The sequence below is a fragment of the Stegodyphus dumicola genome, chromosome 3 (genome assembly GCF_044657685.1).
Source record: "Stegodyphus dumicola isolate Sdum_Otavi_A_Nest chromosome 3, ASM4465768v1".
In the NCBI taxonomy this organism is placed as follows: Eukaryota; Metazoa; Arthropoda; class Arachnida; order Araneae; family Eresidae; genus Stegodyphus; species Stegodyphus dumicola.
The window spans coordinates 227,804,255-227,831,373 of NC_140770.1; the positions used below are offsets into that span (position 1 = coordinate 227,804,255).

General features: G+C 32.2%; 1 protein-coding gene across 1 annotated transcript; it reads right to left on the reverse strand.

Annotated features, from left to right (window-relative positions):
• On the reverse strand, positions 1-26,948 carry LOC118195972 (uncharacterized). The gene is made up of 7 exons (XM_035367321.2): positions 26,829-26,948; positions 20,888-21,019; positions 19,201-19,401; positions 14,954-14,974; positions 12,098-12,313; positions 11,059-11,106; positions 1-256 (listed from the first exon to the last, which is right to left on the reverse strand). The coding sequence occupies exons 1-7, from the start codon at positions 26,875-26,877 to the stop codon at positions 105-107; spliced, it is 819 nt and encodes a 272-aa protein (XP_035223212.1). The 5' UTR covers positions 26,878-26,948; the 3' UTR covers positions 1-104.
• Between the last annotated feature and the right edge of the window lie 171 nt (positions 26,949-27,119).

The window sequence follows — 27,119 nt, forward strand, 5'->3', positions numbered from 1 at the left end:
TACAGTTTTGTGAAGCATTTATTGACAGAAGAAATATGCGAAATATCCAATAAACTTAATTTTGAACACAATGGGTATTAGTGTTTTAGATAATGAATTCTAAATTACTTTTGCATGTTTGGATGAGGTGCCATCCTCACACATGTGAAATCTGGAGGGACAGTACATAAACATTCAGTCTCCCGATTCCGATCTTCACTTAGGTAAGTTATAGCTCCACGCTCGTAGTATACTCCTCGATAGAGGCAAAGATCTTCTGTAACAAAAAGGCCAAAATAATTTTAGTCTATGCTTAGACTTGGCAATAAATTTTATTAAAATTATTGTTGAAAGGAAAATAAAAACTTAAGGTTGTCTCAAAGGAAAATTACATAAAATTTGGAATTGCTTATGATTGTGAAGTCAGGTGAAATTTTTCACAAAAGAAAGGTAACCATCGTCATTTTGTTTTTCGCTAATAAAGCTACGAACTTCTAAATGTTAAAGGAATCTAACTCATAGCTTAAAATAGTTGAATTATAACATTACGATACAAAGGTTTCGTGAAATGGTTACAGCAGTTTTATTTCCTCAAGTATTAACCCTATCCAGTTGTTTGCCTCAAAATGAAGCAACTTAAAATAATTCGAAACTATAGAGGCAGATTTTTTAGAAGCTCTTTTGAGAGGAGAAACTTCAGATCAGCAAAATCTTCGCTGTGGATTAAGTTCAACATGGTCCATACTTTTCATGCGAAAAACTCGGATGTGTAATGTGCTCAAGCGGCAGTTACTACTTTAATATGACATCTGCTTAACTCAGTAATGTAAACCATTTATTAAATTCATTTAATTCAGAAACGAAATTTTTATCGTAATAGGCACTGAAGAACCATCCGAGCGTCATATATCCGCGAATTTTGGTTCTTCTACGAAAGTTTTGTATTTTACTTTCGTATTTAAACTGAGCGTAAAAGATTGAAATGTTCCACATGATTCACTACATTGAGATTAATTGGAAGCACATACCTAGAATTATTATTTTAAGGAAATAAAACTTCTTGCAATTAATAACGAAAAGCCAATGCAATAATTACAGTTTATTTAAATCTTTAGATATTTCACAGGAAATGCGAGAGCTAAGGATGAAAAGTGATGAATACTAATTGAAAGCTGTGCTTTAGTTTGCTTAGCTAAGCTTTAACGTAACTGTTACTGGCGACTTCAGATTCTGTTATTTGAATGTAACTTTACCTAGAACTATTTCGCCTATTTATCATTAGAAAATTCTCCAAATTAAAAATCTTTCAAAAATTCTCATTAGAATTCATTGTGAAGTAAATTATATTGAACTAACTGTCTGTATTCCTAGAATAATCCTAACAGCGAAAATACAAGAGCATGCAATTGCGTAATAAAATTAGTGCTCACTGTCTGAAAGCAAGCATGAAACCGAAATCAGGTCGAATCCGAGTATTTAGTTAAGGCTCAGCAGGACTAAAAGGACTAAAGAGTGATGCCTGAAGGAAGGACAAGTTAAGCTGGGTGATATTTACGGTAAGCAGCAAAATTAAGAGTATACAGATCCTGCTGTTTCAATGGCCAATATGATTATGGGCTCGCTATAATGCAGATAGCGCATGATGCCTCGAATGAAAGGAGTCCATGTGTAACCCATCCCGAAGTCTAAATACAAATTATAAGTGCTACAGGAATGAGCATTCCTGTAGCACTTGGGAAAAAACCACGAAAACTCCCATGCAGCTAATGCGTTCCATTTTTGCTAACACTTCCCTTTTTGCAAAAACAGTGGAAAACATCTGTCAATTAACATTGCATTGGATTCACTTGATATTCAAAGATTCGAACACTCTAGAAAATGGAGAGGGAGTTAAACCATGAAAGGTTGTACGATTTTATTAGGAGATGGTAATCTTAACGCAGTAGCTTAACAGAACTAGATAGAATCACGAAGGTAATACTGAACAGAGGTTCTCTCCCCATCTGGAGAAATTTCATAGTTTCAAGGAGAGTGATGGAACCACCCAGACTCGACCAAGGTCATCTTGAGGGGATAATGATAAAATTGAAGATTTGGCATGTAGAGGATATGTCTCAAAAAGTTTCTACCATTCAAATCTTTACGATATCTTCGAATAAAGAAGTTGTTGCAGTGTTTCCTGTCTATAATCCCGAGCCAAACGGTTTAAAAATTCAGTCTTTACAGGCGTTGAATTTTTCCATGATTGGGGCTTCAAGGTTGTTTCCATAATTTTCGATAACTATGTTAATTGTAAAATGCTATGCAATGGTCATATGGTGTCTGCCATTGAAAATGAATTTTATTTGGGGAAAGGATTTTTTTACTATTTGATTCAGTCCATTTACTGAAATGTGCAAGGAATAATTGGTTGAACCAAACTGAAACCAATCAAACCTTTAATATTCCATCTTTAAATGATACAGCTGCATTATGCAAGTCCATTGTATTTGAAAAATTCTATACCATAGAATAGCACCATTCTAGAGAAACAGCTCCAGCACTTTCGAAAAAAGTATTATATTCAACCTCATTAGAACGGCAGAATTTCATTGCCGTTAAATATTTTGATGATAATCGTTTGATGATAATGATCGCTTTAAAAAACAAACAAAACCCCAGAAAAGGAAAAAACAATCTTTATTAGTAATGCATTAATAAGATTAAAATGTATTCTTATAGTTACAACGTTTTTTCATAGCGTGTTACAATAAAAATATTAATTATGTTAGACAAATTATTATTCCTTTACATTAATTTCCGTATGCCTTTATATTAACTCATGTTAAATGCAATTTCTGAAATTTATGAAACAAATGTTTGGTTATGAAAATGAGTATTTCTTAATTACTGCAAATTTTACATTGACCATCTTTCTATGCATGTCTATCAATAACAAATTCATAAAGAATCAATGTCAAAAATCTGTGTGTAAATCAAATAATGAAGAATTGAAATGCATTGCTACGTTCTCAGATTAATTTAAAAGTAACATTTTTATCTTGAAATTATCCGATATAAACAATTAAATATAAATAATGATAAATCTTATCTAAGATGCATAAACTTCTCTTGAATGTCAATCCCTTTGACTAAACGTGAAATAATATCTGCAGTTTTCGAACTTCTGGGTAAGACTTTTTTTTTAATACGAGAAAGCAAAAACAGTTTCTCCTGTTGCTTGGGGATAAGTGAAAATATAGAGTTTTGATTTCATATTGAATGCACTGTAGTTAAAAATTTGATACAATATTCATTTTAATTAGTTTAAAACTATTTGATTTTTCAATGTTTAATGGTATTAAACTACATATAATGGTATGCAACCAAAGATCTAGTATTATAAAGAATGTGATTGATTAGCAAGCAAAAACTAATATTTGAGAAACTCCCCTCAGATACAATCTCGTCATTATTTAATTCGTCAGTTTTTTTAAAAATATTGATTTTAGGAAAAGAAAAATATATTTGTTTCTCATATACTACCAGGAAAAAGAAAGCACGCAGACTCAAGATCATTTTGGCGGTGCTGTCATCAAACGTTAGCTTCGGCCTTCTCTCATCAAGATGGCCTTGACTCGACCGGATTCCTGATGCAGTACAATTTAAGTAAATAGAGAAGAATTTGATTTGCTACCAAAATGGCGACATATTTCGAAACAAATATGTCGCCAAGGCACACATTCAAGTAGAAAGCAAGTTTCCACAAATTCCCACATGCTCATTTTATCCCGTAATGTCCTGCGCATCGATTCTTTTTCATTTTACTTATAATTGTAGACAATGAGTTTTGTTCGCTGACACATTTACCATGCAAGCTTCACATTTTTCGCTAGAACAAAATTAGTGTTAAAGAACATATGATTCATATCAATGATTTTACGTCCGTTACAGTCAATGGAGAAGACCAGTATGTGCTATTCCTAGCGAGCTTTAGTGAAACAATTCCTTGAAAGCAACGAAGCTAAAGCAATATTTGCGAAACAAGGACAAAATGTTTTTGAACGGGATGGAAATGGTCCTAAAATGATAAAATAGATTCAGCAAAGGCATTCCTATAAAATTCACAAAGCTACTGAAGCTTTCTATGTGGTAGCATTAGATAGGTAAGCAGAGAAAGCCGCATATAATTGGGTGAACTTTGCGCTCTCAGAGAATGGTGGAAATTGTGTTTGGAAATGAAATGGAGGGAAAAACTTGCAATTTACAAACAGAAATGTTCAAAGGAGAATCAATGATATGGTAGTTGATCAAAGATTAATAGTTTGTCGCATTTGGCTCATTTTTAGTTCCATTCGATGAATCGCCCGATATGGTATGGTGTTCTCAGTTGCTGTGTTGGCAAGATATACAAACTTAAGTTCATTTAAAGAGGAGTTACTTTTGCGGTCTTCTAGAAACAACCACCACAGCCTCATACTTTGAAAAAGATTTCAGTTCATTCAGTCAAAATCTTTCGCGGGATAATGCATGTGGGTGTTTCACGGATGGAGCACCAGCTATGTTGGGGTCAAAAATGGTTAAATGAAAACTCCATTTCTGGAAGTACACTCTCTGTAAGATCCATAATCGAGCACTGGCATCAGAAATACTCAGCCCCCCCTAGAGATGCGAGCTGTGTTAGTTGTCGCCAATTGCGAGGCGTAACTGGAGTGCAAGCTGAGCTCGTTGATGACTATCAAAAGATTAAAGGGAAAGTGGAAATTTTTTTTCTTGGAGTGAAGATGAGGAACAGGTCTTGCGTCTTGCTTATATGGTGGATAATTTTTTTAGCAGATGAATAAAGTGAATATTCGAATGCATAGAAGAAATACATAAAATTCATCGATTCTTTGAAAGCTTCTATGAGCAAGCTAGAAAACTGAAATAAAACTGACAATTTCTTAAACATTGCAACATTTTTCGTGTTATCTCCAGAATTTTTAACAGGCGAGATTTCTTGGCATTTGACAAAACAAGAAAGCAAATTTAAGGGAAATTTTCCTAAATATTCTAAAGAGGAGTTGGACTTTGGGAGAAATGAATTAAAATTGTTGGTTGAAAATTTTTCACAGCTTTCAAGATTCTGAAGACCTATTCGAGAGCAAAAGACATTTGAAGAGAAGCCAATCAAAATTTGGCTGTTTATGAGCGGGTCTTACCAGAGAACGGTAAAGAGAAGTAACCGTGCATTGCTTCCGATTGGTGCGCTTTTGAGAGTTTCGTTTTTCAAATCTATTGTAAATGAAAACGGCAACGAACTAGATTGGTGGGTAAAGTGGTCCACGTTGTGCCCTTTTAAACACTTATCCGGGTATTCAAAAACTAGTGATAAAGAAACAATCACATGTTTCTAAATAAACGAAAACTAAATTACGACATACAGACATGCTATTAAAACTTACTTTAATTAATAAAGGTTCATTTTATTTATCTGTTAATTATTTAAATTTAGTTTATGAACATAAAAACTACTTTTATATTCAAATTTTGGTATTTATCAACATTTTATAAATTTTTAAAAAGGTATTTTTAAAATTAAAAGACAATCTAAATAAATGTAAGTATTTTTTGAGTTAAGGAGAGAGGGGAGTGATTTTCTAGTATTGAAATAGTGAAAGGGGTGTATGGGGCGAAATGTGGCATAACAATTACAAGAGCCATTTGCAAAAAGGAAAGTGTCTGAAAGCGACCATTGACCCCTCAGACATGGCATAGCCTTTTCAATATTTAAAGGGACAAAGTTTTTCAATTCCCTTTCATAATCTTGAAAATCTATTCCAAAGCAATTTTAATTGAATGCTGTACACTTGCTTTCTTTAGTAAAAACGCATTGCTGTTCAAAATTCTCGGATCTTTTATGAACTATTTTACAAACTGCATTTCATCTAGTTTGAAGACTTACTTGTTATAGTACCCCGGAATGCAGCAGATATTAAAGTTCCTAAAGGTTTCAGTTTGAACATGAGTTACACGAAAGCAAGGTAAATTCTTTATCTGAAGAGGACGATTCTTTGGAGGGCGTTCGAAGAAAAACTGACACATAGTTGCATTACATAGTAGATATGCATTGGTTTATTTGATCTTGGCAGAGTACTTGAGAGGATTATCAGCCTAAGAGAAAAAGTTCCTTCATGGAGGATTTCTTAGACAAACTAGCTCATATCTGCGTTACATAGCGGGAAAACTACGAAAACGCCCATGAAGCCAACCCTTTTTCATGGAACCGAACACTGATTAAACTACCAGCATCCAGCAACTTTCCCATTCAGAGGCTCATTACATATTGGGAAACAACAACAAAAAAAAAAAAAAAAAAAAAAAAAAGCAACTACGCAGTGATCTCACTCATCGAAATTCGAACATAGATTGAACTACTAATATTTATGTGTTGTTTTGCCTGTTGGTGCGCATGAATAAATTCGTCGGCTGCTATTTCAACGGCTGGCGTTGGAAAATTTGAAGGCAAAGTGAACTGCTTACAATATCTGAAGATAATCTAAGGTCTAATTTAAATGTCAATCTTGTAATAAAAGTCACGTATTTAGACTATGGAAAGGCTGCAAAGTACTTTTTTAAGCTAGTCGGTAACTCTAAAAGAAACCTATGAAAAATTTTAAAATTGGTGACGCATATAATCACGAAAGCTTAGTAGCAAATTCTTGAACAATTCCTTCATTTACGCATAGTCTAACGGATTCACGTAGTCAATGAAAGCGATCGATGACTTCCAGTATCGCTTCCTGTGCAATTTTGGGCTTTTTAAATAGAAAGCAGACGCCTTTCAGTTTAACAAAATGACTTTAGTTTGTATTAAATTTTTATTTTCCATAGTTACATTTTTCAAACGCATTCAACTTAAATCGAGTATAACGTAGTACTCTCAAAATAAACCTTGGATCGTGAGACTAAGCAGTTGCAACTAGCGGAAACTTTCGCCGAAAGTCGAAGTTGTAACAAAGCATCAATAACGGCTAACCTATGCTGTTACACGCTGTCTGAAAATGAATAATTCACACTCTGGATCAAACTGATGAAAATAAAGCATAAGCTATAATAAAGCCAAACTAGTAAGGCGACTTAAAACTTACTAAAATATGAGATACAGAAACATTAATTTATATTAGATACAGGGGCGTAGCTAGAGGGGGGCAAGGAGGGGCATCTGTCCCCGGGCGCAGAATCGAAGGGGCGTCAAACTGATGTTACGACATTTTAGAATTAAATGTTTTCCATCCTTGGCAAGCCATGGAGGTAGGAAGTAAGATGGAGTCGCCCTAAACAAGTTTCTCCCGTACCCTGCTCTGAAGCACCGGCGATCCCTACGTGGTGACCAAAACATTGGGTCATTTACCATTGAGTTCTATGGGATTTGACGCGTTCCGGTGTAAATATTTTGTAATTACGTCACAAATATACATATAAATGTATATATTTTCTTTTTCTACAACACTTCAGAGTCCTAAGTATGTGAAAACAACATATTTTTAAACAACATTTCATTCTGAACGGAATTAAATGCTATACTTTTCACAGAACAGTTTTCTCAGAATGGTCTAATTTGAATGAAATATTTTCACAAGTTTTCGTTAATTACATTAGAAAAAAAATTTAAGGTAATTCGATTTGATTCGGTTAAGGTACAAAAATTAAGATCAAAGTTTATTGTATTATTAATATTAAAATTATGCATTATTTCTTTTCTATTTATAGAGCTTCTACCTAAAATACTTTCTTAAATATGATATGATTTTTTGGCTTCTGAGGCATCTTTTAAATCGAAAAATGTAAGTCAATTTTTAATTAACGCTCTATTCGGTTCATTTTAAATTAGAGAATTATTAGGAATTAGCGAAATACTTTAAATAGTACTTGACTTTCTCTGAAGATTTCTGAAAGTTAATAAAATAAGTTTTTTTTTAAAGTATAACTTAAAACTTGTAACTGAGTTATTATAAAATGTAAGGGGAATAATTCTTTTAATTATACTTACCAGATTTTTTTTACCCTTCATTTCAACAATACATATTCCAAAACTCTATTACGTTCTTAAATGCAATGAATATTTAAGTATTTTGTCAAAGGCAGATACATGCTTTTTGCAAGCACATGCATAAATACCCATACATATTTCCTATTTATCATTTCCGGCATGTGCAAATCTTTAATTTCTGTGCATTCACTATATTTTTCGTGTAAAGTAATTTACACTAATTTAGCATACACCCGAAAGTTTTACATAAAAAAATATATATGAATATAATTTGAATGAAAATTATAAGTATTATTTTTAATACCCACCCAAAGGTCAGTTTTTCTTCAAAATTCCTCCACGATGGCATCTCTCTTTTTAGGCAGATAGCCCTTGCATGCGTTACTCTATTTAATAAAAACTTAATCTGACCTATGTGCCTAATTACAAATATTTTAACATACATAATTTTATATTTACTCGTACATTTAGCCATCAAGTTTCAAACTTTTCAAATCTTCAAGAAAATAAATTTTGGCAGATCTCTTTTAGCAATTTTCTTAAAATCTATATTTTTGTAGTGCAACAGCTTAGAATTTTATAAAACAAATTCATAATCAAAATTGCTGTTGTTAGTTATCGAAAAATAACGAAGATGTGATTTTTTGCGTAAATGTCAGTAAACTATACAAATTGCTATTATCTATCACACTATGAATGTTTCTTTCATGCGAGAGTGTCCCTTTTTCGATTTCTATGGAACTGTCGTGTGTCGAAATACTATCAGAATCTTGTCAAGCGAGCTTCTGAATGTAAACAAAGAACACCCCATCTGGTGACCCAAGCTTCAAAGCAGTGCTTCACTTCTAGCGCGGGAGGTAGGAAAGGGAAGAGGGGCCATTCCGCGCTAGAAGTGAGGCACTGCTTTGAAGCTTGGGTCACCAGACGGGGTGTTCTTTGTTTACATTCAGAAGCTCGCTTGACAAGATTCTAGTATTTCGACACACGACAGTTCCATAGAAATCGAAAAAGGGACACTCTCGTATGAAAGAAACATTCATAGTGTGATGGATAATAGCAATTTGTATAGTTTACTGACATTTACGCAAAAATCACATCTTGGTTATTTTTCGATAACTAACAACAGCGATTTTGATTATGAATTTGTTTTATAAAATTCTAAGCTGTTGCACTACAAAAATATAGATTTTAAGAAAATTGCTAAAAGAGATCTGCCAAAATTTATTTTCTAGAAGATTTGAAAAGTTTGAAACTTGATGGCTAAATGTAAATATAAAATTATGTATGTTAAAATATTTGTAATTAGGCACATAGGTCAGATTAAGTTTTTATTAAATAGAGTAACGCATGCAAGGGCTATCTGCCTAAAGAGAGAGATGCTATCGTGGAGGAATTTTGAAGAAAAACTGTCCTTTGGGTGGGTATTAAAAATAATACTTATAATTTTCATTCAAATTATATTCATATATATTTTTTATGTAAAACTTTCGGGTGTATGCTAAATTAGTGTAAATTACTTTACACGAAAAATATAGTGAATGCACAGAAATTAAAGATTTGCACATGCGGGAAATGATAATAGGAAATATGTATGGGTATTTATGCATGTGCTTGCAAAAAGCATGTATCTGCCTTTGACAAAATACTTAAATATTCATTAAATTATTTATAAATGTATTTGAAATGAAGAATTTATTCATTTATAAACAACTGTGAAAGTACTGTGAAGAAATCTAATGATTAAATGTATCTAATTTATAATGATTATAAATGTTATCTAAAAATATAATAACCTTAATATTGAATTGTAAACATAAATTGAAATCCTGTTGACAAATATGTTATAAAACTATTTAAGCAAGAATTGTTCGGATTGGAAAGCAATCTGTTAAAAGGTATTGTAAAGCAAATGCTATGAGATGCGCACTTAAGAACGTAATAAAGAGTTTTGGAATATGTATTGTTGAAATGAAGGGTAAAAAAAAATCTGATAAGTATAATTAAAAGAATTATTCCCTTTACATTTTATAATAACTCAGTTACAAGTTTTAAATAATACTTAAAAAAAAAAAAAAAAAAAAAAAAAAAAAAAACTTATTTCATTCCCTTTCAGAAATGTTCAGAGAAAGTCAAATACTATTTAATACCTATTTAATTATTAGGAATTAGCGAAATACTTATTTAAAGTATTTCGCTAATTCCTAATAATTCTCTAATTTAAAATGAACCGAATAGAGCATTAATTATAAATTGACTTACATTTTTCGATTTAAAAGAAGCCAAAAAATCATGTCATATTTAAGAAAGTATTTTAGGAAGAAGCTCTATAAATAGAAAAGAAATAATGCATAATTTTAATATTAATAATACAATAAACTTTGATCTTAATTTTTGTACCTTAACCGAATCAAATCGAATTACCTTAATTTTTTTTTTCTAATGTAATTAACGAAAACTTGTGAAAATATTTCATTCAAATTAAACCATTCTGAGAAAACTGTCCTGTGAAAAGTATAGCATTTAATTCCGTTCAGAATGAAATGTTGTTTTCACATACTTAGGACTGAAGTGTTGCAGAAAAAGAAAATATATACATTTATATGTATATTTGCGACGTAATTACAAAATATTTACACCCGAACGCGTCAAATCCCATAGAACTCAATGGTAAATGACCCAATGTTTTGGTCACCACGTAGGGATCGCCGGTGCTTCAGAGCAGGATACGGAGAAACTTGTTTAGGGTGACTATCTTACTTCCTACCTCCATGGTGGCAAGCAGTAGGGGGCGCGAAATCTTCAGTTGTCCCTGGGCTCTGAAAACCCTAGCTACGACTCTGATTAGATACACCTATTACTGCTTTACCAAGTTAAATGTCTTAATGATTCTTAGGAAAAGCGGCGAAGTATCAGGAAATGCTAAAATGTTTCTTAATAGTACATGATTTAAAATATATAGAATAAATTGAGAGGGCGTTTCCCTAAATATTTTATTGCTATCTTAAATTAATATTTATCCCTAGTTCAGGTTTGACAGCATATATAATCATGATGCAAAGCAAAATTACCTATATTTGACTTGATGAGGACATCAGGGTCTCTAGTGTAGATTTCACCTGCAAAACGAAATTTAATGAATTATACTTCAGGCATTTATTTAAATCATCTACTGCAATAAATAAATATTTAAGATAAGGATCTTCCGTGAAGATAAATTTTACCATTAACAGAGAGAATGTTCAGAAATTTAAAGTAAAATATTTAAGTAATGGAAAATTACAGCTTTCCACAGAAATCAAACAGGACAAAACCTACAATAGGTAATTAATCGAAGCTCAAAATTTTTACAGACTTGCTAAAGTGACCATGACGATTACACGACTCGATGTTTCTGAATTTAATAACAGTAACTTTATTTAGTATTTCCTAAAATAACGCGAGTGCTATTTAAGTAGCTGTGCCTTTCAGATCAGTGTTTGAAAATTTATCTTATCTGTCCTCCTACCGAATAACTGGCTGAAAATAATTTGCGAAGTAGAATAGCATCCTGCATACAAATTTGAAAAATTTCAAATGTGTATTTCATAACTATACGTTTTGCCTTTGCTAACTGTCCTTATAAATCAGCCCTAGCAGTTTGAAAGTTACCTGAACATTAGTAATTTGACTTAAGTTTGAATTCTAGAGAACGGTCTGACTTCATCGGTATTTTAGAGTTTTTGGCCATGCGTGACACAAAATGAAATAATTTCTCAAAGTATGTCTCAAGACTGTATTTCTTCTCCTCAGGCGGATAATAGTGTGCTTTTCCTTATTCAACTAAGAAAATGACTTTCTACGTATTACAAAATGCTTAAATTTCATTGCAGAGAAATTGGAAAAGAATTCCTTAGTGCATATTGTTTGGATTTAAAGCGATAGAATGCCAAGAAGTTTATTCTGCAAAAATTTAAATGCCTGATCAATTTGTAGAAATTTACTACCAGACAAGTCAAATAATCCTTCCTTTCCTTCAATGTCAGTTTGAATAATTAGTCCCTAGACAGCTTCCCCTTTTATATTTATCAAGATTTTTGCAATGCAGAAATGAATCTAAAAAATTCCTACCACAATACATTTCTCTGAAGCAACATTGAGTCTCTTGAAATATAGGTAAGCATCCATTCCTTATATGATAGCCAAACATGGGCTCGAAGCAGTTGCGATCCCGGCATCCCTCTTCTCCATCGAATTCGGCTGAGCAGACGCAGATTTTGCATGGATCTCTAGTCTTCATAACATCTCCAACTTTATAAATTCTATCGAGATGTGTACAGTATTTGACTGAAATGAAATATGTAATGAGGATTTAAAAAATAGAATCAAATATTCAGAATTTTATAATTATTGATATTTTGATTTATTCAGGACCCATCTTAAAATTACATATTGTATAAATAACTTGCCGATAAAATTATGTATAGTAAAATTTATATATATATATATATACACACACACACATATATATATATATATATATATATAGAGAGAGAGAGAGAGAGAGAGAATAACTCATGCCTCTTATAACCAAAATCTCAACATGCAGAATAGTCGACATCCTTCTAGAATTAAGAAAATTTTAAATATTATTTTACTCATCCACTTTACATTTGGTCTGGTAGCTTATGTAACAAGTCAATGCTTCGCTTCTTGTATTACATAGGTAACATTTCTTCTATGTGATCTAGCTATTGTCAGTGTTAATTACTATATTACTCTTAACATTTGATCTACACTAATCGAGCATATCGACCACATATCTTAATGAAGCCCTTCAGTTATTTTAAATAATTAATGTGAATGTTTGACGATTTAAGCAAATTGAAAAACTTAAATACAGTGAAACCTCAGTCCACGAGTTTGATCAGTTCCTGAAAGCTGTTCATTCATCATATTTATTAGCAAGTCGAAATTCTCCCACACAAATGAATGCTAAAATCATTAATCAGATCCTTGACAATAGACTTGTGTAATTTGTGCAGATTTATTAAGCGAAACCAATGGGAATAATCAAGTCTAAGGCAAAGAATATACACAATATTAAACTGATAAAATAGATTGAAGCTTAATCACTACTCTTGTGTTAGCAAGAGTAAATGGCATACGTGAAAAATGACAAGGAAGAAAAGAAAAAGTCCTTTTTGATGCAGAGTTTTAGGATATTTGCAGTCGCTTTCATAAAAACGAGAATTAATTCTCATTAACCGAGGTATCAGTTTGTGTATCATCTTCACTTGATTCATTTACCGAGCTCCTGCGTCACTCAAAATTAGTCGATTGCCTTTTATCTACGTTTCAGAATGCTTCCAAAGTGAAACATGGTATTGCTTAAAATGCTCCTCTCGTAACATACTACTGCTTGCTGACCGTTACATGAAACGTTTCAGCTTACACCCTTTTACTCAAATTTTATAGACAAAAGAACGAAGTATCTCATTTTCTCTTTAGAAACAGTTCTTTCACAATATATTGCTGCTTTTTGATTTGTTACAATAACGCTGAAGTCTTCACTGCTTTCTAAACAATCTGGTATTAATTTCTTCGAGGCTGAATTTACGGTCCACCAAGTCACCTGCTACCAGGCTTTATTAAAGAATTAAGCAATGGAAAGTATCAAAGCCATGTTTTTAGAAGTCCCTAAGAGTTAAATAAGTGTTAGAGATTACCTCAAAACGCCTTTGAAAAATTATGCTGTTGACTTGAATGTTCAGAATTCGAGACAACTTTTTCCATCCGACGCAGTTTTTGCGTCACGCAATTTGTTCATGAGCCATAATGATGAAAGATGTTTCATGATACGAGGCTCGGTAGTCTTTCGTAATCCACGAATTGAAACACAGCGAAAATACCCTGACGACGTAATTTTTGGCAAGATATAAAATATACAACTGCTCATCTCTATCGCTATTCTGTTCGTTTTCGAACAGTGTTGCATACTTCGCAAGCGCGAAGTTAAAATCAAGTATTAACTTGGTCTATTTCACATGTTTTTCGTAATAAACGCCGTGCTCTATTCTTTAGTGCAATTCATGCATTGTTGCATCTGATCTCAATATTGTCATCTGAATAATTTGAATTTTTGTAATTTGCGGCCTTTTCGAAATTTTACATTCAACAAAAATTTAACTCTTCGCATATTACATGCATCTATTTAAAACTGGTAGTCTTAATACTTAATTTTAAGTACTACATTAACCTATTGTTAATTTCCAATCTGCATTGAATTAATTTCTGCATAATGTAAAATTTATATAAATCGGAGAGTAATTTAATTATTTATATTCCAACTGATAGAATTTTTAACAACTCTCTCATTCAAGTAATACTCTTAAAACTTAATTTCGTACCTTTTCTTATCACGTATTTTTATATTCAGCGTCTGTTTTTAGTTCAGTCACATTTCTAAGAGTAGGAAAAAACTCCAAAAAACGAAATATCAAGAATTCTACTGAGTAGTATATAGTATAATAAGACAAAGAGCAAGAAAGATAAATTGCACTTGCTCTTACGTTACAAGATGATCTACGAGCTTCTACAAAGAAAAGAGAACTTATAATCCTTTTACCCTTTTAAGCGTCATGTATCTGGTTTACAAAATATCCAAGTTAAGGTTGAAAACTCGAAATTATGGTTTCAAAAGACAAGGCATTGAAAAACTTGTGCAACGTATTTTCAAGTTACTGAAATAGGATTTCACGTTACTGAAGAAAGAACCGATTTACTTCATGACTTTACTCGTAGATATCTATTTTTCACAGCTATATGTCAAGATTCTTTTGAAATTCGCGAGACGGAAAACAAACATTTCTTATATTATTTAAATTAAAATGAACACAATTAGAAAATTAAATGACAAATTTAATATCTGATAAGAACTGAAGTGTAGTCAGAAATTTACATAAAAAATTAAAATAAGTTACTTACTTGTGTCTAAATCATAATGAACTGAAAAAGAGGAAAAAGATCAAATATTAGGTCAACAACAAACGCATGCAATGAATAAGTTAAATATTTGAATGGTTATGTAACTAACAGCTTGTAATTTGCTGGCTCTAGTGTAGAATTGGGTGCCCCTTCGATCAGACACAATGCTTTAAAAATTTTGGCGATGAAAACTCACTTCTGGTTACCATAATAGATTTAACTTTGTTTTAGCTTCCCGATTTTATTTAAATGAAAACGGATCGATGTGTACATGGACACAGAGTTTGTGCAATTCTTTGACTTCTCATTTTGGTTTTATGTAGCGGCCATCGTGAAATTGTGCCTTTCTGGCGCCGATCTTGGAGTCAAAAAAGAATTGCCAGAAAACAAGGGACACCCAATTGTAAACTTTTACCAATTTGCTTAATAAAATGAAGTTGATTTTCATGAAAACGAAGGTACATAGTACATTTTGGATCATCCATTACGATCCGTACCTTTTCATTATGGCATATCAGATTTATGATTCATATCTCAATCCACATCACAGTCTTAGAATCATTATGACCTATCTTTTCATGATAATGCAAAGTGTAGGGCCAGTATACATCGTCTTTGCATTTGAACTAGTGTACGAGTGCATTGACATAAATTTCATGTTATTTTAACTCACGACGGTTAGATTGGATTGGATTATTCAATTATGGAAAAGCACACGAGGGCTATCTGCCTAAAGGGAGGGATGTCTTCGTGGAGGACTTTCTAAGCACGACAGTTAGAATTCGTCGAGATTAAACCAAACGTAATCTTAAGATCAAATATAATTAAAATACGAATCGTTTATCATGAACACGAGCTTTTAAGATCTGTTTAAGAATACAAACTCAAAATTCATTTTCTTCATCACATCCATCAGACAGACTGATGTAATATCTTCGCGTTCCTTTAATTATTTAACATCAATTTATCATCATATTTTCCTTAATAAAAATAAAGAACATAATAAACATTTGGATAGTCAAAATCTGTGCAGAACATCTTTCTCCAGATAGCGATTGGCGGAATTAGCTTGCATTCTTGAGGTTTGGGGCGAAATACGAGTGTGTGTTCTTTCCCTGTTTTTAGGCACAGCCCTAGCTGCTTAACCATATTCAAATAAATCAAGCCTCTTTCCCTTTTGCTTACGCACTTAGATTTACTTTCCAAGGCGAGTCTTGGAGTAACAGTGTCGTTGATGAGACGAAATGATTACTGTACTTCTGCTCGGTTATTAAAATGAAGAAAGAAATTTCAATAGATGAGAGATTAATACAGAGTGACAGACACTGATCCCAAGGAAAAGAAGACACAGCCAATTTCTTGATAATATTTGAAAATTTAAAATGAAACTGGTATAAAAAGTTTAGCTATGTGTACTAAAAATTAAACTTTAGCTACAATTTTTTTTTTGCCATATTAACCATGACATATTTTGAATTAAATTTGTTAAGTTTAAGAATAAATTAAACGAGATTTACAAGGGCTTTCTATATTGTCACTTCTATTTTTCCTTACTATTCTCTTAATCTCCCAAAAGAGTTCTGCCGGTTACCTAGTCTACAATATATGAGTAAGAAGATGACAAAAGGGTTTGCTCAGGTTATTTAGCTACAGTGTAATTTACAAAAGGATTTCCGTACGTATATTTTAGTCTTAAATGGCGGAACTAAAGAAAATTGCCTTCGAGAATACGAAAACTACTCCAGTTATACGAAATTCATTTAAATGTTTAATGCAGGATTACACGCAAATAATTTAAATTTATTCTGTTTAGAAATCCGACATCTGAAATTATGGAGATACAAATAAAGAAGGAAATCTTTCTCTTTAAAAATTATTTGCCATTCTAGGACAGCTAAGTGACTTTTTAAAAAGGTCTCCCGAAATTTAGTTACGTTAAAACTCATGATCTGCCCCTAATTATTAAAAAATTTAAATATAGTACCGACATTACAAATATGCGAAGGACGAAAAATGCCAAGAAAATCGGCTTCGTAGCAAAGGCGAAAATTGTCAACATTTGACCGAAATAAAGCAGCCAACAGGGACTAAGCTAATTCTCACAGTGTAATAATGCAGAGTTAAAATAAGCCTAACCAAAATATATACTACCATGCTTAATAAGAAAACTTAATATAGCTTATTGTTAAGTAGCTTGTTTTATGGATGAAACCTGCCAGAATATTTTAGTGGATGTCCTGCTATCTTTTTATACAGCACACGAAAATACCTCTAGGATACAATTTTTATGTTGGTTAGTTTAGTTGCTTCAAATTAAATTTTCGGCATCATTGACTTCTAGATGGATCTAACTTCATATGTACGCTTTTTTTAAGTTGTTCTATTGACCTGATAGGGTACGCGAAATACGAACTGACGTGGCAGATTAGAAAATAGTTCACCTCCGCCTATGGCATGACGGAGAAAATTGTTGGTAAAAACAAAGTGTATATACAGTTTGCTTTGACTATGAGTCTTAGTGCCATTCCGTTAGCATGCGATACCGTAAATTGCAATCGACAGAGTTGCAAAAATGCATTCCGAAGAAATGGTATTGGGACTAAATACAGAAATAAAAAAAAGTAAATACAAAGACTGAATGGATAATCCCGAGATTATACTTTTCTTTCCACTCTCACGATACAGGGCGATTCAAAATGAATATAGCGATAGCAAACCGTTATAACTATTTAATTGAAAAGAATGTATGGATAAGAATTACACAGAATGTAAAGAGAAGTTTAAAATATCGTTTATATACTTCAAAAATGTTCTGAGACTCTCTGGTAGCAATGACAAAATCAAAGCGCTAGCTCATTTCACGCTATGCATTCTGAAGCACATCTGAAACCACCAATGCAAGGGCATTAGAAATGCGCATTTTGAATTCTGGAATTTGTTTGGAAATGGAAGCACATACAGAAGGTCATTCAGAGACCTCCATAAAAAGAAACAGACCCCTTTTGCCGAAAAGTATTCTAGAACTCAAAATGCACTTTTCCAATGCACTTACGTTGATGACACCAGATATGCTTCAAAATGAATGACGTGTACATGTTACCAAGGAGAGTCACATAGAACATTTAAAAAGTATAAAAATTGAACTCGTACATTCTGTGCAATTCTTATCGACAAATTCTTTTCACTTAAATACTTATAGTCGTTTCTAAGCTTTATATTCATCTTTCTGTAAAAATGCCATGGCAATTCCCATAATATTAACCTCTTAACCTACGATTTAGATTCGAAGATGTTGGGCCGAAATTGTATACAAGCTCGCGCAGCGTTCGTGACATTTGCACGACTTGTGTAACACGCTAATCCGGGCAATCGTAAACATGACGAATTATGCAATTTTCGAAGAAAGTATAGGCGAATAATTATTGACGATGCATCCGATGACGATCTACTACCAGAGTCCTGGCTTTGGAGAGAAATAAGAAATAATCCAAAAATCTGGGACTATACGATGACTCCTGGCATAAGAGAGGAAGCCTTATGTCAATTAGGAGGAAGTAGAGGAGAATTTGATATATTTAATCTAATATTTGATGACATATTTTGGAACAATATTGTAACCGAAATGAATCAGTATGCAGATCAAGTAAGAGAAAATCCACATAGAACACGAGTGTAAAAAGTGTCAAGTTCCGTTACATGTACCAGAAATGCTTTGAAATATATCATACCGTTACAGATTACTAATTTTGTATTTTGTAGTTTTGTATAAATAAACATTTTGTAATGCTTTCGTCTACCACAATTATTGCAGACTGTAATTGCGTATCAAATATTCCGCGTAATAATCACTTCTGGCCCGATCACCGTACGCCGGCTATGCCCGTGAAAGTTAGGTTTAGCCCGACCATCGTACGCGGGAAATGCCAGTCATTGTAGATTAAGGGGTTAACTTAGTTTTTAAATTATGCCATGTTACTTAAATGAGCGATCTCAAAGCAATATGGCTTGTTTTTTTAAGAGTTTCCAATATTCCTGGTAACTGATAAACATTATCATCAATATATTATATTTGGCAGTTTTTGAATAATTCATCTCTGACAGAATAATTATTTGCGTGCAATCTAACAAGTATTTGAGTTATTTCGTCGATATGACCTGATAGCTTTGAAGGAAATTCATAATTTATTACTGAAAAGAGACGAATTACATAACAAAAAAAATCCAGTTTTTCCTTGGATAATACTTACGGCATATATTCTCAGGACAACAGCCTTGAGGTTTGTAACCCAAAGTGCAAGAATCATTTTCGACTTCTACCAAATGGCAGAAGTCCGGCCAGCATGTGGCAAAAGCCCCGTTTTCATCATCTTGGCATGGACAGCTAACACACGTCCCAACATTGTCGTAGGTTTCCCCAGGGTAGTAAAATTTGCCGTCATGAAAACACACTATAGAAATAAGTATAAATTAAGAACCAACAAATAAGCTTTTAAAGGCTAGCTAGGGTATGGTTAACCAAAAAAAAAAATGTTTGAGGGCTATTTGCACAAAGGATTAATTTTTCAGATGTCGTTAATATTAGACTCGTTATCATTTGCGTTACACATACGAAAAAATGAAAATTCCATTTTTTAATTTGACGATACGAGTATGGGAAGCGTTGCCGCCCTAACACGCAAAATTCTGAAAATTTACTTTGAGCTCGTATTACTTTGAATTTACCATTTATTAGTTACGCATCTTTGAAGAATTTGATAATTTGGTTCATAATCAAAAAATTCTTTTGAAAATAAAATATTGCGGTAATGAAAGTTTTAGCATGTAGTTAAAATTAAGCTGATATAAGTTTCAAACCAGAAGTTTCGTTGAATGTCCTTTCTCAATAAAATTTTATTGTAGCCTCCTACCAGTGAGAGAAGTTAATACAACCTAAAAAACTGAACATTTAAAACAGCAACAAATTAGAAATTTAATATGCTGTTAATTCATCGTTATCGAGTATTTTTAGGAGATAGAAACTTCTGCAAGCGATTCTTTAAGTTTAGATGGTATTTGTTTAGGTATGCAAAAGGTGCGGCATTAGACAAAATACTGTCTTCTGATCAAGTTGTGATTATTAAGATTTAAACTTATGGAATTTGAACCATTCGATATTTGAATTTATATTCAAAGCAACTCCTTTCAGAAATAGCTTCAAATATTTTAAAATAAAGCAATTTTTATTATTGGGAAAATTAAGCAGATTTTAAGTCGGCTCGTGTAAGAATTACTTTTCTGTAAAAATGCGTTGGTATTATGTCTAAAATAATGAACGGGTAGAGACTAATGGCTTAACAATCTCTACTTGTAGAGCTACCAAGAAAAGCAAATTTGATAATTCACGACAATTACCGAAGTATGAAGAAACTTTTAAAGCGCGTATAAAAGTCTAGGTCTATTTAACCAAGAGTGCTTGTTTTGGAAGTAATGAAAAAGAATCCTCAAGTTTGGTCCGTGAAAGAATTTCAGAATGTAATGTTTTTGTCAGTTGCTTGAAAGTAAAATAACTAGTAATTTTTCTGTACTGAAAAACACAGGAGCTTCAATACACATGACATTTATACTGAAGGGAATGATATCTATCCATAAAAATATCAAGATTAAGGAAGTATTTATTCCGTTGACTTGCGGTTATAGAATTTTGATTCGCTGAAATATTCTAGATATTATTCAATGCACTAGTTCATCCATAATTAAATGCATAAAATAAAATTTTGTACACATATTTTTTATATTCATCTAGCGTTAGAACGCAGAACAAACTGAAAATGAAATAAATATAGAATCATAACTTAAATTATGAAGTTAATGCTATAGAAATGTTACGTAATTTTTTTTCAAATAGAGCTGTGAAAGATATATATATTCTCGAGTTGTAAAACGCCGTTTACATACAATACCAAAATTGCTCGTCTACCGGGCCACACCGGAATTTTTCAGGACACCCATTTGCTCCTAATACAGCTGTGCAATTTTTTTCCTTGTAGTAGTTGTAATAGTTCCAGTTGCAATCGTTTGCAAATATACCTGTGAAACCAAAAATACTTGCATTAATTAAATTAAATCTTGACTTGAAATTTATCAACATTACTCCTTTTATTTGAACGGCTCAATGTTATGCAAATTCAAGTTTTTTTAAGCAGGCTATTGTGAAACTTAAAATGAGACAAACGAAGTAACATCTTTGGCTTAGATTCAGAAGAAAAAAATAATTAAAAATAGTTAATTTCTGAAGAGAGTTCCGATTGTCTTAAAAAACTACGAGAAATTAATGTGGCCTTTTTTGCCGGTTTTTAAAATAGTATTTCTTCTGCTTGCCCAGCAGGCACTTCACACCTGCAATATAAAGAACATATGAAATTCACTATTCTTGAACTTGAAAGACACCAATTATGAGACAATATTTTCAAGGGTATTCTATCAGAGAGTAAATTTTCTCTAATCTACTGCAGGAAGATTGAGCATGTGCTTTACAATTGTTAAATGGCTTTCATTTACCTCAATGCAACCTCTCATCTAACAGACGGTTGATTTGGTTTTGTTCCTTTAATTCAAAACAAGCATTCTAAGACTATCTGCCTAAGAGGAGGGATGCCTTCGTGGAACATTTTCTAAGGGAACGGGATGGTATAACGTTACACATGGAGAAACCCACGAAAGCGCCCATGCAGCTAGCCTTTCGCCGGGATTCGAACCCGGTTCAAACAACCAGTGTTCAGCGATTTTACCCCTCAGCCGCGGGTTGGCTCTGTAACATCTGTTGAGCTGTAACATCCTAGAAAGCCACCTGTTGAGCAGAAGATTGTCAGTTCGCCATTTGGTATATCATACAATGTAAACCGACAAGATATCTTCCGAACAAAGTCTACATCGAACAGAATTAAGCAATTGCAGTCATTCACTGGTTTCGTTCATAAAATAGGCGTTTAACTATTAATAATGAAAATGTTAATTTAAAAATTGGAGGAATTGATTTTTGTACTCATTAATGCAGCTATTTTCACAGTTTTGGGCAAGAGCATTTGGCACTGTTGGCTTTCGGAACAAGCAGCACAAATTTTACGTTGTATAATCTGACGAATTAAACGGGCAATGTGCTCTAGTTTCAATCGTGTCCTATTCTCTATCATACATAATACAATAAATTTTAGCCAAGGCTTACACGTTTCAAAAGAAAACATTTACGATAAGTAACTTAAAGCACTTCGTTCTAAGAAAATTTTGTTGGAAACTACGTATGCTTAGTTCAAGAGCAAACCATTAAACAAAACTGAATATTCTTAAAATAAAAATAGCGTAATCTTAGAAGTTAATAAGTATTATAAATTGTATCTTAAAAAGAAAATATAGCTAGGTAGTTGGATATCATCTACAGAACCCAGTTTTAAAAGAATCTGAATTTACAAAAAAAAAAAAAAAAAAAAAAAAAAAATCTTAATTTTATTTAGGATAAATAAGAAAATGCATTTCGAAGTATTACAAGTTAATCTTTAGTTACTAATTTTCATGTATATTTTTGTGCAATCCGAAATACAAAAGATAGTTGCGATAGAAAAAATAAAGCACACGAAAGCTAGAGCTTGAAAGAGGAATGCCTTTACAGAGGACTGAGGAAAGCATATGTATTCACGTTAAAATTTGGTAAAACTCGTAAATAAACGAGTAAAACCTATTCACATTTAAATATGGTCAAATTATCAGTGCTCAATGGCCTTATTCATGCTGCCATTTGTAGACAAAATGTCGAAGAATCTTCGGGCTTAAATGCTGCTCAAAATTAAACATAGAAAGCAGCAGAATTGGACGAATTCGGCGAATTCGTGTTGGAAGGTTTTAACAAAAAAGTTAACTTTTACGGCCTTACTATTTTACATTCCTGCTTATATAATCAACATTCGAACATTTTCACGAGAAATTTATAAAACATATGGTAGTTTTAATTGTTTTATGTTATTTCCTAGAAAGGTGTCAACGCTAATATTTCATTTACAGTTTTTATAGCAGACGTTTTTAAAAATGGCTGTAGGTTCGTGATTCTCTCGCAAGTATTCACCCCAAAGAAGTACAGACGTATTTAACATTGCAAAATCTGAAGTGAATCAGGGAATTTGAAAATTTTTTATATAGTTTTAGAGGAGAAAACAATCTAAAGCAAGACATGAAAGAAACTAACCACGACGATCAACTGAAAGATATAGCGGCACCATGTAGTGGAAAAAATGCTAGGAATACTGATGGAAAAAGACCAATTTAAATTTCTTTTAAGGTGACTTATTCATCTTATTTTGCTTGACATCGCAAAGGATCTTGCTAGGTTTGCTTATTAAAGTTATGCATTGAATGATTATCTATTAAAGAACGAGGTTTATGTGGAAAATATTTCAAAGAATTGGTTCCTGTTTATATTAAACGCGTGCGTAATAGCATTGACTAAATTAATAAGCTTTTTTTGAAAGGCATACGCTTTAGTAAATTTCTAGCAAAAGACACATTATATGCTTAAAAGTGCAGAAATTTGAATACCTTTACGCAACAGTAAAATACTAAATTAAAACATGTTTATGAAAGAATGTTATTGCAAAATTTTGATAAATTCAGAATGCATGTACGAAAAGAAAAGGTACATTTAACTACCACTTCTCAAAGCTTAACAATAAATTTGTGGCTGTGTCATCGGCACAGCCTACTTGTTAAATTTTAATCTGATTTTAGAATTTATGAAACTTCGAAGAGGAGCTAATTCTGATGTGATAAAATTTGTTTTAAGTTTACTAAACAATGGTAAATTTAAAATTATACGACGAAGTTTCATATGCGTCCAGAATATAATTGGAGAGTACTCAGAGTGGTCCAAAATGAAATTTTAAGGAGGAAGAATGTTGAACGCAGTTGCATAAAGCAAAGTGCTGGTAAATAATAAAGCTGTACCCCGAAGTAAGTGCCTCTAAACGTGTGAAATCTCTGCAAACACCAGGAGACTTATTTGTGCCCAAACCGTACGAAATGTCATCGGAAACGTTGGTTGTGATGGTGGAGTAGGAAGAAACCTTTTCCAAGTTCGTAAAATTAAGAAGTTTAAAGGTTTTTTCTGGGATGAAATCAAATTTAATACTTCGAGAGTGATAGTCATCGCATTGTTTGGAGAATGCAAAACGCTACTCCTAGTCCTTTTCATGTCAGCTGGTAAAACATAGTTTGGAGTTGTATAGTCGCAAAGCGAAGTTGGAAAGCTTGTTTACATTGAACACATGATGTATTGAAATGACTCTGAAAAACATCTAAAGTAAAGTAGTATTAATTTCATATTTCAGGGAGATTAATGTTCCTAAACATGCGATTCATAATGTGAAAATAGTTGTATTTATCGATGTAAGTAGCCAATACATACTCGTCCTTAGTCTCCAGACATCAAAGTCATTAATCTGTGGACAGACGCTGTGCAGCAACATAAAACAAGCACAGATTTGAAGTGTGGTCGGCAAGAAGGGAAAAAGTATTTCGATACAACTAAAAACTTTGTCGAGTCTAGCACGAAGCAATAATAAAGTGTAAAGGACATGCAAATAAACTGACATTTCCAGAATTATTAAAAACACTTTTTTTACTATACTTAATTTGTGAAGCGAAAATGTAATTTTAAATGCTACATTTATTTCAGTATTAATCCCAGAAATAAAAGTATTCAATAAGTATATGAAATAAAAACATCTTTATAATTATTAGGAATTATTTGCTTAAAAAATTACATTATCAATAAAAAATTAAGTGTATTTTTCATTTTTGGAGTCGCTTTGCATGAACATACAAGCAACTCTTCCATTCTTAGGAATATAAAAAGTTAATCTATGACAAGTTGCGAATATTCCATAGCTTTAGGCACTATTTAAATAAAGTATTTTAATCGGTTATAATTTGAAGTAATGAAACTTACTCCAGCAACTACAAGGATGAAGCTGAAATTTCAAACAATTTAAACATTCCGAAATAAATCACTTATAGCTGTCTCAGGTTACGTATTTATTTTAGCGACTACTTAATTGAGGAGTAACTATGGAAAGCGTTGGATGTTCCATGGCTTTCTAGAATCCAGGAACACAAATCAGGTTTCCTTCGATTTTTAAGTATGCTTAGCGAATTATTCCTTAGTATACTTTTCAATCTTTTGTAAGTGATACTCAACTTATTTCGCGCTGATTTCACATTCTTTGTAGAGTTTTAAAATGATTATATTGCAGATTCAATAATTAGGGAGAAAATTTAAATTACATTTGATAGTTTCTGGAAATCGGGATTTTGTTACCAGAGGGTTCAGGCAGTTATTAGTTTCTAAAAGATAATGCAGATATTAAGAACAAATTCCCTTTCCGCTTAGGTGTATTCATCGTTACGGGGATGTTCTTCTAAACATTTTATCTTTAAAACATAATGTAACCTGCCAGAAATTTTTTACTCGCTAGAAAATTAACGGATCTGGAGCTTTTTGCTTTAATATGTAATCCATATTTTACGATATTAACAATTCAAAACATGGCTGAATGATCACCAAGATCGGTAACATAAAACAAACAAAAGATCGATTATTGGTTCACGAGATTAAATGCGAGAATATTCCTCGACAGAGCTATTATTAAACTATTTCTAAGAAAAAACAGTGCATCTTTATGAAAGCATATTGTTTGTGCAAATTTCGAGTGCTTCTAACTTTATATTTCACATTTAAACAAGTATATATTTGGCGATAAAAGTTTTATTTTCTAACTATACTATTTCAGTTAAAGCAGCGATACCACACATTGAAAGCCAAATTATTTCATTGAAATATTCTTATCAGATTTCAAAATGTTTGAAGGCATTTCAGGTAAAAGTGTTCAGAGGGTAATATTTTAATAAACTCTGATTTCGATTAGTATTTTACGGATTACTGATATGTAACCAGTTTTGAACACTATCGAAATGCGTATATGTATTAATTACTTCAGAAACTTCAGCGCATTACGAAAATTAGTATATTCCTTTATTAAAATGGCCACTGAGACTGATAATAGATATTAGAAAATTTAATTACTGAAGGCCAATATGGTTGTTTCTTTCAATTTTAGAACTTTACCTATTACAGGTGGAAAGTGGAAAAACAAAGTCATTTTAAAAACAAAATTAAATTTTACGTTCTTAATACGTTTCGGAAAAAATCTAGCTTAAGCATTCGCTTTAGGAAAAGTCTTTGAGAAAAAGGAATTCATATTGATAGTGGAGACTCTTGAAAGAAAATTACAACGTTGAAACCCAGACTAATTCAACGGCTACAAAAAAGTAAGAAGCCATTTTCTACATTAAAATTGCTTCTCTGTAAAAATGTGTTAAAGTACAACATCTCAAGAACTAGGTAAGGATAATTTTTCTTCTTACAAGATTTGTTTGATTTTCAACAGAAATAATTCTCTCAAATCAAAAGATTAACGTCTAAAACATGGACTAACTTAAAACGTTATTTTATTTTTTAAAAAATTTTTAAGGGTTATATGAAGTCTAGTAGCAATTTTCAAACTGAATGCCTCTTCATTATTTTTAATTATTTAACATTGTCAGCAATATCGAAGAATAGTCATTAATATACTTCGTTAATTAATTAAATTCTGTACGGTAGATACAACATCTTTAAATGACGTTTGTTAACCAGATATATATAATTAAGTCTGCAAGTTCCTGAAATTACTTCTTACACCACAAAGGCAAGCACGCGTAATCTATTTTAATGATCATTAAAAGGTAGAAAAGTATTCGTATTATTATTAAACTATTCATTATATATAAACATCAGAAAATGAAAACTGCTTACATGCAACCAGGAGAAAAGTGAATATCCAGAGACAGCAATACCTATCCATAACTATCTCACATAAAAATGCTTCAACGTAAACTACACTTGTAACTGCTACATTTATATATAGTTCAGAGAAAAATTAAAAACATTACGTCATAGACTACCCTTTTAGGTTTTAAATCCTTGAAAGAAAAATCAAAGAAATGTTTTAAACTCAAAAGATAAAATTCAATTCAAAGTTGCTTAATACAATGAATACTAATGCTCTTATATGTTAGGGTATTATTATTTAAACAGTTGTTACAC

What these genes read in the sequence shown, in the direction of transcription:
- LOC118195972 (XM_035367321.2), bottom strand. Translation starts at nt 26,877, where the DNA reads ATGGATAGGTATTGCTGTCTCTGGATATTCACTTTTCTCCTGGTTGCA. An exon ending in TTGTCCTGAGAATATATGCC is followed by an intron (nt 14,975 to 19,200) that starts GTAAGTATTATC and finishes CCTCTTTTTCAG; the next exon opens with TTCATTATGATTTAGACACA. An exon ending in TCATTATGATTTAGACACAA is followed by an intron (nt 12,314 to 14,953) that starts GTAAGTAACTTA and finishes ATTTCATTTCAG; the next exon opens with TCAAATACTGTACACATCTC.